This window comes from Apostichopus japonicus, chromosome 16 (assembly GCF_037975245.1).
Source record: "Apostichopus japonicus isolate 1M-3 chromosome 16, ASM3797524v1, whole genome shotgun sequence".
NCBI classification, from domain to species: domain Eukaryota; kingdom Metazoa; phylum Echinodermata; class Holothuroidea; order Aspidochirotida; family Stichopodidae; genus Apostichopus; species Apostichopus japonicus.
This window is the reverse complement of record NC_092576.1, coordinates 14,669,523-14,689,478: the sequence shown is the minus strand read 5'-3', so window position 1 is coordinate 14,689,478 and position 19,956 is coordinate 14,669,523. Positions and strand designations below refer to the sequence as shown.

General features: G+C 36.0%; 1 protein-coding gene across 1 annotated transcript in view; it reads right to left on the bottom strand.

Moving 5' to 3' along the window:
• Positions 1 to 11,849: 11,849 nt before the first annotated feature.
• Positions 11,850 to 19,956, bottom strand: part of LOC139983701 (uncharacterized) — a 125,362-nt gene continuing 117,255 nt past the window's right edge. The window contains exon 23 of the mRNA XM_071997440.1: positions 11,850 to 14,176. Coding sequence (XP_071853541.1) covers positions 14,102 to 14,176 — 75 coding nt within the window. The 3' untranslated portion in view covers positions 11,850 to 14,101. The remainder of the gene's footprint in view (positions 14,177 to 19,956) is intronic.

The window sequence follows — 19,956 nt, the reverse complement described above, 5'->3', positions numbered from 1 at the left end:
AATAATGAGTTCGTAACTAAACTTGATTTGTCAGTCTGTTTTTACATTAGCATTTTCAGTTAGATTTGTAAACCTGATAAAATAATTACATTAATTGGGAACTGTGTTCACAAAATGTAAACTGCTCCATGCATCTCTTCTTATCTTTTGGAATAGTAATTTTTACCGTTTCTTTAAAACATGTTATCATGCAAAGTAAGCTGTAATGCGACATGTACCTTCTGCTATCAGCGTACAACTGAGTCTTGCAAACTTTAGACTAATTTAACGCCAACGCCTTTTTCTGTTTATCCTATAAAGGCGAGAATAAACTTCCATGTTGTGTATCCTGTAATTACACCTTCCCACCCAACCCATCTAATTTCGAAAGTGAAAATTGCATTTTTTCTTGTTTTGTTCTCTTAGTCTGTTTACTGTTTTAGTTTGAGGTAATTCTCTGTCGTCTGTTTTTAATTATTATTCCGATGTTTCCAATTTTTCTAGTGTTTGTTCATCTTTTGTTTTACTTTCCTGTTCATAACAGCCAACTGGCTGTTTAGACAGGTTTACTCCTTGCATTGAGATTATTCACACACGTAAATTGTTATTTGACCGAAACTGCATGGCGAAACCAACACGGTCTTCTGCTTTACAAAACTAAGCGTAGGCTTAGTATAGCTATCGCGTGATAGGCTGACCCTTTTCCTCCCCGTGCGCTCGTACGTACGGTGATATATGCAAAAGCGCTCATATCAATGTCTGCAATAACTGTATCTATGCATGCTGTACGTACATAATACCCTCGTGCGTGCGCTGCGCATACATTTATATTCTTTTATTTACTATCCCGTCACACGCAGTGGTTTGTCAATGGAAATATTTTGTTGTCTTTTCATAGGCGTCCATATCAACACGTTTTGGGCAGTTCTCTGCATTGCTTGCAGTGTAGTCTACACGTTAGATATATCTTGCCATCGTTCTTTGTCTTAATTGTTCGAACGTTTCCAATGACATGGTTGCAGAGAAGAAGAGGGCGACATTTAAAGACATAAACAGAATATCCATGGCTGGTTAGTGATATTTTACACTCTGTCTGAAGCTGCTTGTCTGTTTGTGAAGTTAGCCTATGCTTATCCTGCGCGGATAGTCTAGGCAAAAGACTTGTTTGTGAATCCATGTTCTTATGCATGACATTTTCCAACCCTGAATATCAAATCTCTGTTGAGGAAGGTGGCATGAATAAGCTGTCGTTAGCATGTTCAGCTACTAATGTTTATATCACCTTGTCGGGACAATGTTTTCTATACTGCAGTAGTGATATGTACCGCTTTCAGAGCACTCGTATTGTCAGTACGTACAGTATGAATATCATGTTTCTATCAGATCAAGGTTAGGAACTGTTTGTACTGTCAATACCCGTGCTTTGAGAGCATGATATTGGCGTAGAGTTTAGAGAGGTATTAGTTTTGGGAAATTGTCCCAACTGGCTTTTTAGACAAGTTTACTCCTTGCATTGTGTTTATTCACACACGTAAATTGTTATTTGATCGACGCAGCATGACGAAACTAACACAGTATTCTGCTTTACACAATTAAGTGTAGGCTTAGTGTCGCTATCGCGTAATAGTCTGACCCTCCCCCCCCCCCCCCCCCGTGCGCGCATACGTACGGTGATATATACAAGAGCGCTCATATCAATGTCTGCAATAACTGTATCTATGCATGCTGTACGTACATTATACCTTCGTGCGTGCGCTGCGCGTACAATTATATTCTATTATTTACTATCCCGTCACACACAGTGGTTTGTCAATGGAAATATTTTGTTGTCTTTTCATAGGCGTCTATATCAACACGTTTTGGGCAGTTCTCTGCATTGCTTGCAGTGTAGTCTACACGTTAGATATATCTTGCCATCGTTCTTTGTCTTAATTGTTCGAACGTTTCCAATGATATGGTTGCAGAGAAGAAGAGGGCGACATTTAAAGACATAAACAGAATATCCATGGCTGGTTAGTGATATTTTACACTCTGTCTGAAGCTACTTGTCTGTTTGTGAAGTTAGCCTATGCTTAGCCTGAGCCTAAAGTCAAGGGCTATTGAATCCATGTTCTTGTGCATGGTATGATTAGAGGTTAAACGTCGTAAAGAGTGTCAATAATATAGAACTATATAGTTGCAAGGTGGCCTAGATAGCGTTGAAATTAAAGATATTTATCCGATAATGAGTAGAGTTAGAAATGTTGTTCTATGAGTGTTACAATAGTAAGCCTCGTGCACGCTAATAGGTTTATTCTTTCTCAGGGATATCTGCTGTATTGACACTAGTCTACTTTGTCTAGTGTCATTATTATCCCATCTTTCGATTGTTTATGCAATGCCATAGACAAGCAAATACGTCCAATATGTATGTTTGACCGAAGTCAGTCTCTTACGTTCATATTTAACGTCCATGATTACGAACCGCTAATTGCCAACAACTCTGCAACTGAACGACATACATTAATCTTGGAGTCACTCGAACCGGGGATCTTATGATTGGAAGGCACCGGCGTTAACCACTGAGCTAACACTCAACTGTTAATGAGTCAGATGAGTGATACGAAAGGAAAGGAGGGGAAAGGAGCTGAGATTGTGACTAAACATAGTTTCTTAAATCTGTCTATACGATGGTAAAGTTACAACTGAATCGTGCCACTATTTCAATCAGATTCCCTTACATGCTCGTGCCATTGTTCATGATAGTACGATCTTTTGTATCGCATTGTCTTTCAAGAGCCAACACCTCACGTACTATCAGCACGTAGGAAATGTGAAGTAGTTCTAAGAGGAGCAAAGCTGTTTCCAAACTTAGTGGTACTGAATATGCTTTATAATGACAGAACTATCCTGAAGAACACTGTAAAGAGAGTCAGAAAAAAGCAACGTTGTCTTAATACTGTAGCAAGAAACACTTCCTTTCCCCTAGGGCTGCCACCGTTCCTTCGTTGTATATACTTTCCGAAAAATGTTGGTTATATATATATATATATATATATATATATATATATTTATATATATATATATGTAAATATATATATATATATATATATATGTATATTATATATATATATATATACATTTATATATGTATATATATATATATATATAAATATATATATGTATACATTTATATATATATATATAAATATGTATATTATATATATATATTTACATATACATATACATATATATATATATATATATATATATATATATATATATATATATATATATATATATATATATATATATCTTTTATCTTTTATCGGGGCTGTTAAACAGTTTTACAACTGATGATTTGACTGCCAAGGATTCGTTCAGTTTCTGTTCGGAAATTCAGAATCTTTCTCTGAACCATGACTCTTTAATGGCTAGTTTTGATGTAATTTCTTTATTCACCAATGTTCCTATGGAATATACAATTTATGTTATTCTGACTAACATATATATACAAAAACGCATTGTTTTGTACAATTGAACGTGTTGATCTTAGGAAATTATTGCTTAAAGCAGCTACATCCCACTTTATTTTTAACATTTCTATGTATGAGCAAATTGATGGGTGTGCCCTTCCTTGAGTGTCTGTTTAGCCAACTTGTTTATGTGCCACCTTGAGAAGAAATTGATCCAAATTTGTCCTAAACTTCCTGGTGCCCCCAAAAGTATAACATTTTGGTTATAAGGGCTTTGCATGAACGCGCACGTAGATTGTGTTCGTCGGATTCCTTGTTCGTTCATGGATTGCAATTTACTAGACGCATTTTGACTTTAAATGGTTACCCTAGGAAGTTGTTGCATGAAATGGAGAGCTATACTTCTAAATTAAGAAAACAACTGGGCATAAGTCCTGTAATTAAATTTGATCATGGGGAGACCAAAGAATATACTGCTTTGTTAAAGTACCATACTGTGGCCCCAGCAGTGATAAACTCGCTAAGACTTTATAGGTGTTACATTAAAGGGTTTTGTGATGAAAATATTCATATCAAAATAAGTTTTCTGCAAAAGAAAATTTCTGCTTTGTTCAATTTCAAGGATGCTTATAAGTTAGATTATGCCAACAATGTTGTATATAGGATAAACTGCCCAGACTGTGATTCCTTTTATGTCGGAGAAACCAATAGACGGCTTAAGGATAGATTCAAAGAACATCTGATGAGCTCTTTTCGTGGTCAGAAAGGCGCTATTAACCTTCATTGTACTGCGCACAAACATAATCTGCCTACTTTTGTTGACCATTGTGCCGCTATTGGTAATGAACCCCAGTGGTTCAGAGGGAAGATTAAAGAGAGTCTCCTAATAAAAGACTTAAATGCTGACTTAAATAGAAACGTAGCGAGCTACGGGTTGGAGCTATTCTAATCCCTATTTACTTTTTATTGCTGGTTGTTCTAATCGTTCACTCATGTTTATCACTATTGTCGTCTTCGGATGTATATTAGCCCTTGAATATGTTAAAAATATTCGCTTGTTTATCTTTTATAATATATATGTATATAATTTTATGATTAATTTTATATTTATATTTATTATTTTTATTATTTTATATTAAACAACTTTTATTTTGAGGAATCTGTTCCCACACACATTCAGCAAAATAACAGCAGATATGTTTCAATTGTTTACATGGAGAGAGCGCTGGATTTATCTAGTGGTAAACGTTGGGGAAAGTTTTGAATTCCTCCCCCGTCCCCTCTCCCCCTCCTTTTCCTTCTACCATTATAATTATGTGTACGGCACAATGTAGGTTACTGTATAGGAAACAAAGTAAAAGTGAGAAATGAAGAACAGTTTATTCCTGACATTTCACAAAAGTAGTTTATTCCTGTTATGTTATATTTTCAAATCAAATATTTAAGCAAAATTCAAGTGCTAGTAATGTTTCTATAGCTATTGAGATTTCTACGATCATGATCAATTTTAAGATATGCTAAAACTCTGGAATGGTTTTCAAGGTAGGATTTTACAAAGCACTAGTCTTGCTCTTACATAGCATCCACATAATAATAGCTAGTTGCTTAGGTAACTAAACTTTACCACAGTTGAAATCCGTGCATATAGTATCGGTCATTTTAAAAATTGCTAACGATCTTTGAGAGTTGTAAGATAGTCGACAGAACCTAGATTTGGAGAAGGAGCCAGAATAAAACAGAACGAGAATCTATCTTTATGTTTGCGTGAGTGTCTGTCTGTTTCAATGATCTACAACATAGCAAACTTAACTTTATTCCTAAAGTCATCCTTCAATGAAACAATAACTCGGTTTGACATTTTAGACACATTTAAAGAAAGCACAACTTATGGTGCAGCATAACATTTATAACATAAGATATACAGTACAGTATAAGAAATATAACATGATAGTATAATATGGTATGTAATAACATAACATAACATTACGCATCAAAGCATAGCATAATATGGTGTACAGTTATAACTTAAGTTGTATAGTTGTATAGTATACACAAATATCATGAAAGTTCAATATTTTTGTGATATTTAACGCAGCTAATACATACGAGAAAAACGCATACAAGGTATTTAGTTGTTTCGAATAGACCATTTGAAGAGGAACAAAACCAATATTACCATTACCAATACCATCAATACTATGATAATGGATTTAGTCTGCAACACAAACTGTCTTGTAATATCATTATTCAGCACCGTAGTAGTGGCCATAGATTGCGTGGAAACATCACCGTCGGTACAAAAATCTTTTAATTCTAACTCCAATAAGTTCTTTCCTTTCAATTCTAGGGGTGTGTTACAGTCCACAGGGTAACGGAAAAACCTTGTCTTTTGAAACCAATCATATAGAAATTTCATTGAGCAGTCACATCCCCAATTGTTCCCACGTAAATAAAGTCGAAAGTCATGATTAACCTGGAAAAAATCGATCGGTAGGAAAGATAACTTGTTGAAAGAAATACGCAGGGTTTGAAGACTATCCAAACCAATTAAAGCCAATGGCCAACACGTATGAATATTATTCTCATCTAGATTGATGTACTTCAAGTAAGAATTATGCTCAAAAGCAATATTGTGGATATTAGAAATGTTGTTCTTTGCAAGTGAAAGAGTCGTTAGGTTGGGTAGTCTGGTCAAGAGCATCGATGGTATCTCACGTATGTCATTTTCTTGCAAAAGTAACGCTTGAAGGCCATGTGGTTTGTCTCCGAAAAGAGATTTTCCAACCAAAGAAATATTATTTTTTTTAGCTACCAGGGTTTCCAGATGAAGGAAACCGTGCAATCCGTAGTCGTCTAATGCAATTAAATAGTTACCTGATAAATCGAGATACGAACAAGTTGGGAATTTGGTGGGAACCGCAACGTTTAATTTCAAAACGTTATTTGATGCTAAATATAGACCTTTTACAAAGAACGTATTCTCGTTTTCTGTCGGAAATGGAAAACTTTCGAATACGTTGTTCCTCATATTGAACGTCTGAAGTTGAACCAGTCCGTCAGTAGCTTCATAGCGTGCATTCATTATCAAATTTTCGCGTAGTAGAATAACAATCAGTTTATCACAGCACGAAAACGAGAAGGCCTCCACTTGAGTTATCATGTTTCCACTTAGGTCAAGGTTAGTCAATTGCGTAAGAACTTGAAAACTTTGAACAGGCACCGATGTGAGATAGTTGTAAGCTATGTTCAAACGTTTAACCTCTCGCGTGGTGTTGAACATTAAATTATTGATTGATCTAATGTTGCAGAATTTCATAGAAACGGATAAAATGTTTGGGAAAAAAGGCAGAATGACCTTTCCACTCGTTAAACTTGAAATATTGGTGTTGGTAATGATAAGGTTACCCACATCCAAATGTTCTAACACAGGAAATTTGGTAATGTTCATGAGAATTCCATCACACTGAAAGATACGCCATCCAGGACAATAGCATTCCTTTGGGCAAGGTTCTAGGCAATTTGTAAACGTCGCCAAGACTAGGATGTAAATGCAATACCCTTTCATGGTCAAATAACTACAATGCTCGTGTCCGGGTTAGAGCGAAAAGGATATCTGTAGTGATGAAAAGGGAAACATTTGTTGCAGGTGTTGATTTGTTTATAGCATTCATAAGCTGATTTAAGGAAGAAGAAGAAGAAGAAATGATACTGAATTGACACTTACTAGTCCATTGAACAACAATGTAACTCATTGTAAACAGTTAACATCAGAAACGTGTTCACTGTGTACACTGTTTACACTATTTCGCAAAAACAAAAAAACAAACTGGGGATAATCAAACACATTTACATTACTTTATATTATTCTCGAGGAAAGCACTTTTACCTAAACGCTCTCAAGAAATTCTCGAATTTGTTTGATATTTTCATGTCAATTTCAACTTTTTGTCTTGAATATATAACTTTTCGAAGCGCCATTTTGTAACAAAGTTCAAGCTTCGTTTCGTGTATCAAGTCTGATACGCAAGAACTATATCTTTCTGACTTCATATATACATAATGCGTCTTGTGATATTCATAACACTTTCATACTTCGTTGGTGATTCCCAGTTACAACCATTGGCGACAGGTGCAGTTGATCTATGACAAAAAACATACCCACATTTTAGCTTCTTTCGTTCTATAACAAAGAAGAACAACACGGTGATCACATCAACGTAACAACATATTTTTGTTAACCTGTGTTGAAAACATTAGGATATGATATTTACACTAGTCTAAGCAGTCGCATATCCCAAGCCACCGTCTGTCCGCGGAATAACTTTATTTCAGTAGGGGGATTTGTTTTTTTCAAATATTAGAAGTAATTCTTAGCACAACCTTACGTTCAGACCTACTTTAATATGCCTCACAAGTTTGTATTTTGAACGTCTTTGAAACTTTTAAGCCGTTAGGATCTAACTGTTTATGTGGCTACATCATGTGTATCATGGAACGGACGAATCTTGTGATGTTTCAGTTACAGTCTCGTGCGGCCAACTGGCAATTCTTTGGTCAAATGACACGTGGAACTGATTATTGAAATTACGTCACTTGCAGAGAAATGCCTTCCCTCGCACCGAGATTGCGCAGTCGGGTTTCACAATACTGGCCATTCCCCTATTTTATTTCTTAAATGTAAGTTGTATGTGTTAAGGGTATAATTGTTTGATACGTTGGATTGCTTCGCATCTATCACAACAATTTTTCCATCTGGAACCAAAACGAGAGGGACGTAATTTTGATATTTGTTTCTTCAAATTTAACAAAAATTAAGTTTTGCCTTAAAGAATGTAAAACAAGGAACTTGATCAACCTATGTATTCTATTTTTCAGTAATTTTCATTGAATTAATTCCACGCGAAGAAAATATCCCACTTAAATTACTATGTTTGTGCAGACAACACATTGGCATGTGCGCAACGGAAGGGTGTGGTGATAGGCCTATACATTGCACACACAAAAAATCAAACATGGATTTACCTTAAACTAATCTACAACGACAAAGCGACTGTCAAATTGCGAAGCTGCATATTCAATATTACCTAAAACTAGTTACCATACAGTATCTGCAGGTCTGGAAGGCATGTAATGTACATTAATGTACTGAACACACCTCTAAAGCGTCTGTAAAAAAGATGTTATAGGCTATCCATATGTTGTGAATGTCGGAAATCAACAGAAGTAAAACGAGTGTTTAAACAAAATGCCAGCACAAGAATACTGCAAATATGTCTTTCACAGTATCATTAATTAAGATTTATTACTCATTTTGTTCAATAGTAATATATGATGACCTCTCTCGGTAAATTAATCTCTCGACATTTACCAAGATCGATTCGAACACAAGTTGCATTTTCTTTTACCACAATTGCACTAATTACACACAGAGGATGAGTTATTCAAGAATTGAAACTAGAATTAATGACAAGCTCTTGCTTTGTAGCAAAGGTAGGCTGTTGATTTCCATATATTTTGTCCTTCTGACAACGTCTCATGTTTTGTAAGCCAACCAGATTATCGTTAAGTCCTAATAAGAATGTTTCAATGGTAACATGATCTATGTAAGCCGTAAGATTGCTTCATGTATGTGCTAATCATGCAGAAAATCCCAAATTATCAATATAATACTTTTGATTCATTAACTAAGGAGAAATAAAACAATACATATTCAACTGTTAAGTGAACAAGCATTCTTCAAGCAGTTTAATTTATTCATGAAGTCACATAAACTAAGATGATAAATGTTACTAAGATGATTTATATATGCCAAAGTTCAGACGCAGGTATAGATAGAAGTAAAACATCGACTTATCTGGAAGAAGCAGGTGTGATAGACTTATGCGTTATATACACATCAATCAATTATGTTCTTTGTCTACGAACTTGATTCTGTAGGATTTATATATCAATTGGGGCGTCAAATCTCTAGAAGACTTGCATATCATTACATTTGAATTTCAGTGTATTTACATGCACACAACACAACTACCACTACTCTGTTGCAACATTGGCAGCATTGAAATATTTATAAATACCCTCAAGCTGCCCCTATCAATTGGAAGGTTGTTAAAAGGTTCAGTCATGGGAACGATATTCGAGGAGATTTGAAGAAAAAAAAAGAACGGAAAAAGGCAAATGATCTTACAATCACAGTCAATCATTTCGGACCCCGTCTGTTTGGCCATACACATTTGGACACAATAAGCCCTTCGCGGAGACTTCCAACTAAAGATATAAAATTCTGTTACTATCTTGCTTGTTTGCTGTCTAAGACGGTTAAAATTAAACAAACAACTTTCGTAAACTTGTAGACGAAGTATTTGACCTTGTGGGACACAGTTTACCACGTCGTGAAGCGAATACAACCACTTTCATTTTAATTTGAAACACCATAGGTTAATGAAATATATTGCAAGTTAACACTGCTGTGATGCCAGTGGTGGAAGATTGGCTAATGGGTGAAAGAGTCGTGGTTGAAGGGAGGGGGAAGTCAGGTGTAAGGGTTCGGCAAGGAAACCATGTTACAAGGATTCGGGGAATTAGCAAGATGTAGTGTTGGGAAAGAAGGACATCATGTTGCACAAGTTTGATAGTATTGGATCATTATTATACTTGGATTTTGTTACCTTTCCGAAGACACAATTCACATCGCTTCTCTCTCTCTCTCTCTCTGAAAAGTCAGTCAGCTCACCTTGTCAAACACAATTTTAATCTAGAGCCCAAAAAAAGGACAATAGCAATTTATCATTTTGGCAAATGAGTCTCAATGAATTAACATACTGGATCCTCAATATAGGCGCTAGCAGCTTTATAACTCGCCCGCCTTCAGACACTACCTGCAATAACTGGGCGTGTCGACTGGACGGTGCATTCCGAAGTAGTATACTGCGTTCCCCTATTTTCGTGCGGACACGCCCTGTAAGCCCGGAATCCCATGCATGACGTCACACCTACAACCTTAGCCTAGCCTACTATACTATACCAGTACCAGGTCCTTACCAAACTACCGATTAAAAAAATTGAAGTAGCATTTGGCTGAAATCAAAAAGTTTTTCTGCAAGTTATACTGCATCACTTGTGGCGCTATAGTTCGGTACGGAATGTATATAACCTAACGTTAGGCTATAGCCTTATTATCAAATCAGAAACCTCGATGTTGACGTCATGCATGGAATTACGTGCTTATAGGGCGTGCCTTGTCGTGCGACCTGTGTTTTCGTGCATCACAAACATACAGCGTTAAGCCTACATCTTATTTATTCTAGGGCCTAGCCTTAATTGAACTTCACGAGAATATGCCTCCGTCTATACCTCCATGCTAAGTTACACTATAAAATAGAGTAAACCACTATCACTTAACGTCGGCGTCACCAATTTGTTGGATGGAATAATTAAATCTTATCTTACGTCCAGTCTGATCATCCAATTGTACATATGTTTATAACAAAACACAAGTAGACATAATTACACTGTAGCGTTGTCGCACGTCCAATTGTAAATGAGGAAAAAAACGCTCAACAGATAGACCATGAGAAAGAATACATTCCACCTACCCCAAATACAAAGTTTTGTTTAAAGAACACAACCGTTATGGTTTTATAACGATTTTTGTGACCCTAAATCACCTGGGTGTTCTCCAAGTCCCCGCACGGTTCAATGCGCGATGACACTAAGTAATATGAAAGATGTTATTACGAAACACATCAATCGGCGATGAGCAGCGTTGTGATTTTCCATATATATCTATTTCGCGTGTCTTCAGGTTGCGTGCGCTTGCGCGTTGTCTGTTTCAATGAATGAAGGTGTCGGATATGATCATCTACAGTAGATGTATGACGTCGCATACAGTGATTTACCGGGGAATTTTGAACCTGCGTAACATGAGCATAATATTGTACACAACTTTGATGGAAGAAATATATGAGTCTAGAACCAAACGGTTTTGTGTGCAATTAAGTACCACAAAATAATTCAAGCTACCAATGAATATAATTACGTTGAAAAAGGCAGTCTTGTCCTACTAGTTTATACTGGTTTATATACTGCTCGTTTACTGCCATACTGTCAACTATTTATTTTATTTTAAACATTTTGTAACGGAGGGCCTCGGGCAAGTTTTGCCCCGGCTAACAGAGTTACCCTCTTCTATGCGAAAGTTCAAATAAAAAATTAATACGGACCCTCATGGTTTGGAAAGCAAAACAGATAAAACATATACAGTAAGAAAAGTTATTTATTACTGTTGTTTAAATTTCTGTTTGATACAGATCATGCGTTGTTTCCCGCTCCTGATTTACGTATAAATGAGACATCACTGTACAACCGCAATCACTTTCACGTTCACATTAACACGTTGAACTTAAAAATTGAAATCTAGTTAAGGTTTCATAATCTCTTGTTTATTTTCTCATACCATCACCGAAGTTTGTATTGGATTTGTCAATATAGTGATGTTTACTAGCTTAGGCTACTCCGCGACTACACATCATTATGATTTGAAACAAAGAAAATACACAAAGTAAAGTAAGCAGAGAAAACTAGTTTCACTTATCAAATGCAACGTGAAAATTCCCATGCATGAGTCAACGACATTATTAAGTGTATGTAAATATTGATACCGTACCAGCAAACACAAAAACGTTTTTAAAACGTTATTAAAACGTTTCGTCTTTTGTTTCGATAACGTTATTTGTGGTGTAATAAATATGTCACGAAAACGTTTTCAGGCTATTATTTCAAAACATTTTTTCGTTAAACATTAATATAACATTAATATCTCATATAAACGTTATGCCGACGTTTCTGTAACACCACATTTAACGTTATAAAAACACATATTAGAGGGTTTTGTCAAATTTTATGATAACGTTTTGTTTTTGCTGAGGTAATCTGTTATTTCCTTGTAAAACCATGCAGAATGTGTTTCTCTTCGACGCAGATCAAGACAATTATTGGTACCGTTTGCAGACTGTTTTTTTTATATACGATTAATTGCGAATTCATACTAACATACAGACAATATATAGCTTATTTTATGCTGGTAGTCTATATAAAAAAAGTGAACTTATTCTACGAATACTGCAAGATAACATAGAGAACAAAATTGCATAAAGCTGGTCTAACAAATGAAAGAGATATATTTAGTGATCGAAATTTAAAATGATATCAGTACTAATTGTGTAGAACAATGGTTCATATATCAATAGTTAATACCATGACTGCTACTAAGATAATGCATGTCTTGTGAACATCAGTGTCCAATAAGTAACCGTCATATGTCAGATATAACCGTGAAGTGGTTTGTCAAAAAGTTATCTCAAGTTGACTCAAGTAGTAAAAAAAATACATGTATTAGGTGGTATAACAATTGACGGGAAGATACTAGAAGTTCTAAACATAAAATTAAAATTTTGAACATTTTCAAATTGTCGAGTAAAAACTAACGTTTTGTCACATATCTCTGTGTATGTGACGGAATTGTTACACTTGAGGTATACCCAGACTTATAATTTGCCATATTGTTTGAACAGCAAAATATACGATAAATCCTACATCAATGATAATCTAAGTATATCCAATGTGTTGATGCCATCATCGATCTTTAATAAGCATTATATTACATATATAAGCAGTAATGTTGTCTGTTCAACGTTATGAACTGATTTACTATATTAACACATTGCCAGTATTATCTTGGAATGAATTATTAAGATGGTATCGATATTTTACGATGACTTTAAAGTAGTCATCGACTTTAACTAGCAAACTTATCTTACGAAATATAATCATTGTATAAGATAAAACTATCATACTACTTATAACATTAAAGAAATGATACAAATTCACTTCTTTAAGGCGTACCAATATTCTGTAGTAACTATCTATGTAAAAATAACAGTCTTAGAATCTTCGTTCTTTTGTCAATGACAGTTTGAAAATGAATAAAAGTTTAAGATGTTAAAGTAGCAATTACGTTGTCTTTCTTACAACGGTTGATTTAAAACGTCTTTCATAACATCTGGGTATAAAATAAAACTTCGACTGTTTTAGATATATGAATATCCCTATATTACCTAACCTATATAACTGAGTAAGTGTGAAGAAAAAAATAAAACATTAAAACATCTGAAAATAAATACAACAACAAGGGAAGAGAAAATCTCGATATAACATTTTTAAAGGCTGCTTTGATTTTCCTTAATTTATTAACTAATATTCTGAGTACGAAATTAGAAAAATAACTTTGATTAAAGTAAGACAGTATGCGCTATTTCAGTTAATTTTCTTAATTACAATAATTATTTTTTTAGCAGTGAAAATTTCAAAATCATGAGATCTTACCATTACCGGCAAACTGGGAGAATTTTCCTAAAAATTAATGATAACATACACATATCATTAATACATTGTACAGGCATGTTTAGGAATAATACCGATAATCTCATAAAACGATAGATAGAGAATGGTAAACCGATGTTATATAGGCTATCACGCTTTGGTGAAGATTTTTGAGGTGAAAATAAGAGTAACGATTGTCCCTGAAGTGTTTCTCCTCGACCTTAGCTTTTAATATTAGGCTTGCAATAATAAGGACGTTGTTTTGAAGATTCCTGAGTAGTTTATGACTACACAATCACGTCATAATCCTGCATTTCTGTTAGGTAGCAGTTGAGAAGTTGATGACACATCATGTAATCCTCCTGGAAAAGAAAGAAAAAATGGAATGTGAAACGTTGCTAAAACTGTCACAGTATCACGGGAAAAAAACACGCGTTTAAATCGCCGTTTTCGGTCTGTAATTGCGACGTAAATTCCGAGTTCCAGCCTGTTTCCGTTACGTTTCCACTCCTGAAACTAGTGATTAAGGTAAGCTTACGACCCAACTTAAACGCGTGAGTTTTCCGCGTTCGCGATGACTTATTTACCGAGTACGCGGTGACCGTAAACGCCAAGTGTCATCCAAATACGGTGAAGCTCACTTAATCGTGCGGTTTCAGGGAAGGGTAATCTTTACGTTTCCGGTCACAATTACAACAGATTCGCTACCTTAAACATGACCGTTAATCTGGAGTTTACGTTTGAATCCAGCAGTAAACTTCTCGCATTGATCATCGTAAACGCCATGATTACACCAATATATACGGAGAAACGTGGTCATCGTAAACACATTACTTACGACCAATACAGGGGCTGGGCTTATTCGCCACGTTTAGGGAGTCTTAATCGGGTTGATTAGGCTGAGAAATACACGGACCACCTCTATCAAATATTACATTTGATTTAAAGAAAATTAAAAATAATAAACATAAAATCACACTCGTTTGATTTTCCACTTTTTTATTTATATATTTGCACCTCATATCGCATCGTAAACGTTTATTTGTTATTTTTACACTTATACAAAAATTATGTAAATGAACGCAATACCACTTCTAATGTGTAAATACATCTAAATGCAACTCAATATTGCTTTACATCATAGTGTTGAATATTTAGCTTTTTGAATACAAAGTTTAAACCTCGAGAAGCCATTTTGCTTTTCAAATTTCAAAACATGCATTATTGTCCGGAGAATGTTTTTTGATGCCCAAATATTACTCTACTTACATTGTGGCAATTATATACACATGCAACGATTTTAATGCCAGGTGAAAGAAAGAAAAAAACAAGTAAATATGGAATGTTTCTATTTTTAGTTACTAGTTTGCAAATCAAAACCTCTGAAAACCAGCTACCCACTTGAAGTAACTTAACATATATCAGCAGTTAAATTGAACCAAACAAATTTATGTTTAAAATTCGGTGTGTTTATCCTCAGATGATATAAACGCCTAGGCACTTCTTCCATGATGGTTATCGGCCCCTCGACCCCCCCCCCCACCCAAGCCCGGAAACGGTACCAGCCTCTTTTATGTGGAACGAACTTGACACAGAACACCACTTCCTGCCTCATTTCGTAGCACGCTTAATATTTTGTTGCTGCTTTAAATTTTATTTTAATTAACATATATTTTGATATAAAATGCAATGATAGCCCAAACAAGATCTCTAAATTTTTTCCCTGAAAGTATGGAATTAACCATGCATGAATAATGAAAGACAAACGTACAAGTACAACAACATTTCCACGACAAGTTATTAGACCTATGCTCTATTGCTATGTCTTATTTTAAAATATGATTTACTAAATGATTCATTAAAAATTAATAGAATCATGCTTTTTTCTTGGCTTTTGTTTCCTGAAAATATTTTAAGGATAACTTAATCCTTATTAGCTGTGAAGGGACATTAAAAAAAGGCTTCCATTAAAGCAAAAGACTAACAAGGAAATAATAATTAATCTGACATCTATTATTATGGGCATATTCTTTCTTCCTTGTTGCATTTATCTCAGGCAGGATTTCGTTTTAAAGGTATCATGTAATTACACCAAATGTTAAATTAGAGAAAACTCTTCTTTATTATACAAAATCGTCCACTGCAACTTGTTTGTATCCGAAACAACGGCGTTTGCTGTTTGTTCCTGGTGCCTCATTAATCAACAAATGCTCAGGACAGGATTATCCACGTGCAACAGGGGCACGAGTTTAAACGTTGGGTAAAAAATTCAAAGAAATATTGTTATAACGTTACATTATTCTACGTTGTATATGGTACAAAAAGTTCAAAGAAGTCAAACGAAATGGACTTCGATATGCAGTCTTTACGCTGTTGATCAATGACTGTTTTTATGTGATGTTTTAATGTACGTATCATAACCACCGTGGGCAAATAGATGTCTTTTGTGAGCTATACATCCGGCGTTATCCGGTAACAATGTATCTCTATGGGAGCGCCAATAAACTGTTTGCCACGGGCCTCCCACAAGCTTAATCCTGCACATCAAACAATGACCATTTTCACCATTTGGAGGGGGGTCATACCTTCATTGTTATTGTTCAGCCTAATTAACAGCCCAAGTTGAGGCGTCAGTCGGTACGCATTTTAAAGATACGTCTCCTTTCCTAACGGTGGGTATCCTTTTTTCTGGACTTTTCGCTAAGGAGAACGTCCTTATAAGAATGAGTCCAGCCTCATTTTGTTCAGTCTTTCCGACTCCCAAGTGAACTCCTGCACTACGGTACCCTAGCTCGTTCGCTCTCCATGTCAGATTCCTCGGGTGACATATACTCAGTTGACATCACTGTACAGTCTGTCTTTTCTCTCCTCTGACCAGTCTATGTTCTTCATTGCGCTCAATCTACACTGAAGTTTCTGTAAACAAAGACACAAGAATAAGTATGAATTAGACATATATAAAGATCAGTTGGCATATAGTTTACTTTGTCGAAAAATACACTAGCTCCAACTGTCAATATCTCCAGCCCCCCCCCCCCAGTGAAAATGTGGAGGCGCGGAAGTATCATTCCGCCCCCCCCCCCCCCGCTTCGCAAGTCAGAAAAACCCCTTTTTCATTTCCAAATGAGAAAAAAAATCTCATTTGGAGCACCAAATTGCATCTAAGGCCAGGTGAAAATACAAAATTAAGTTTACAAAATGGGGTGGGTGTTGAAGTGTGCTTTATTGCACCAAATTGCATCTGAGGCCACCTGGAAATGCAAAAACTCCCCTTAGACCCCTCCCCCGGGCCGGCCATCAGTCTTCAACCCCCTGCTCAAATGTACCTTCCTACGCCACTGTATGTTTCAACGGTTTACAAAGCAGATTTGTTTATGGGTTGGGGGAGGTAGGGGGTACGTGGTCGGGTGACGTTCACCATCACAAGGTTAGAACGTGAATGTATCAATAACAGTATACCCTGGCAAATTGTGCATGAAACATTTTACAGATATCTAAAAGGAGATTATTATATTATTTCTCTCACTGTCATATTTTAACTCTTTAAATTTATCGTTTTTAAAGGAGCGAATGCCTGTACAGGTCTAGGGTTTATATAACGGTGACTTTTAGTGATTGAAAAATTACATTAATAAGTCTTGGCCTAGTGTTACGTACCGAACAATCCAGTAGCACAGAGAACTTCGTTTTCGTTTTTTTTTCGAAAGAAGTTGTTCCTTCTCAGCCAGTAGTGCTCGGAGTGCCTTTAATTCTTCCTTCAAATGTTTGCATCGAGCTTTCTGTCACAACATGTGCATACTGCCGCGGTAGTTCCAACTGTCGCTGCTTCTAAATGTTTTTTTCTTTTTCCAATACACGTATGACATTTTCCTGCGGAAAATCATTAAAAACCAGCGACGGATCGAATTGAAAGTGTACTTTTATAAACTGGCAACCTTGCTTCCACGGAGCTTTCTGTTACTTCTGCAATAAACCACGAAAGCCGGAATCGTCCATTTTGAATGCTCTTTGCAATGTAGAACTCGATTGAGGATCAAGTGCGGTGTGAATCAAACCAACGTGTTGCTACTTGTGATACCGCCTTTTACTGATTTCAAATTGCCCGCTTTCTAGTAAGCCCAGGCTGTGACGTAATTAACTATACTGAATACGTTATTGTTACTAACCAACTGGAGTAGCCAACCAGTGACCTGCAAAGTGACAGACAGTAAACTTTATCATTGTGATGTGACCGGAAATTTCACTTGCTTATCTGGAAATGGTATTTATAGTAAGTGAGCAGTATACTTTACTGTTTCGTACATATATTGCGGTGGGTATTTGTGCGTTTCATCGCTTTACGTGCATGATATAGGCCTTGAATATACTTCTTCGAATATCACTTGACGGCATATTGAGAGAAATCGGCAGAGCAAAAAACGGACTGTTGAAATCTATCTCGACTAATCTATGAAAAAGGATATGGACAATGGGAATCGTAAGAGGAGCATTTAAAACGGGGGAAGGGAAGGGGGAGGGGAGGGGCAGGGGCAGGGGGCATGTGGTAGGAGGTTGGAGGTTGGAAAAAGTTTCGCACAAAATTTAAGCAAAAATTACCTAAATCTCAAATATGGATTTGCGCCGCTATGACCGACAAAGTTTAGCCGAGGTTTTTTGAAGCCTGACACTGAGTACCGATTGTTCGATATCCCAGTTCCGAGGCTTGTGCCCCCCCCCCCACCCACCCACCTGTCCCCGTTTTTAAATTAATGCCCTAAATAGCTATTCTGGACCCGACCATTTCTAAAGCCGCAAAAACGGCATCACCAAAGAACCGGCTAATTATATTTTAATTTCTATCTCAGGACTAAACTCGGAGGGGGTACATATAGTTGGATAGAAGGAGACATCCACAAATATCCAAAATATGACTCATTTGTAATATTAGATGAATTCTACGACCATTCTGGATCAGTTTAGGGGAAAATGTTGTATCCATGAGATGTCAATGTGTTCCTCGATCACCTAACTTTCCAATTAAAATTAACGGATTACATTCTATAACAAAGGCATATGCAATTAAACAGGTTCATAATAAAATTAAGAACGATTCTTTGCATTAACAGTTAAGTTTACCACACATTGGGGAACCTGACGGGGGGGGGGGCGAGTGGGTGGGGTGAACCACATGGTTGCATTGGGTCCCCAATATAGCGTTAAAGGAGGTCTAATTAAAGTACCCTATTATTGTAAATGCTTATTTAAACGTCGCGGGTTCTCGGAAGCTAACTTGGCGAAAACAGCAAAGGGAAAACTCGATTGGATTTTAAGTGACAAAAATTGTGCGATGCTATGTACTCAGTGTGAAACCTCCAAGCCATAGTTTTTTTTTGTCTTGTCTTCGAAAAGTCTTCAACGCAAAGCGATTCTTTTCACATATCAGTTCATGGAAGCTGCAATTATTATATTATCATTATGTTCTACTAGTCCATAAATTTGTTAGTACAATCATGGAGGTAAAAACCTCCATCATACAATGGTACAATGTCCTTTCTACGCTTCTGTAGCTCCGTAGTTAGCATCCAACATTGATATTTCCGAATTCTACGGTCCAGCAACAATAGGCAGCTAAATTAAAATCTGTATGGAAGCCGTGAACTGCCGCTTCTAAAACTTGTTTACGATCTCGTGAACTTATGTTAAAGTCGGAGGAAACTGAATATAGCAGTTTGTCGATTATTTAACCATGCTTTGACTCAGTGATCATATAGCAGCTGGAATCTTACAATAAACAATTAAACAATGTGAAGCGTGTCACAGTGACAATAGCATTTGATATTTACATGTTATTCAGTATATCACGCCTTTTTGACAGTAATCACAAACACATTCTTGCTATATTTTTCAGAGACCCACGAGTTATCATTTTAAAAGGTTTGAAATTCTGACACTCTTCAAAATGCGGCAGTACTTAATTTTTAATTTTATTCAGTTCCATATCAACAGCGTAATGATATAGCTACATTCCATTTTTGACATTCAACATATTAAACATCACTTGTGTATTTAACGTTACTTGATCGAGACGTAGTTTGCAAAAAATTTCAGGAAAATTCGTTTCTTATATATAACTATTGGAGAATAAAACCATTACCTTGATCCG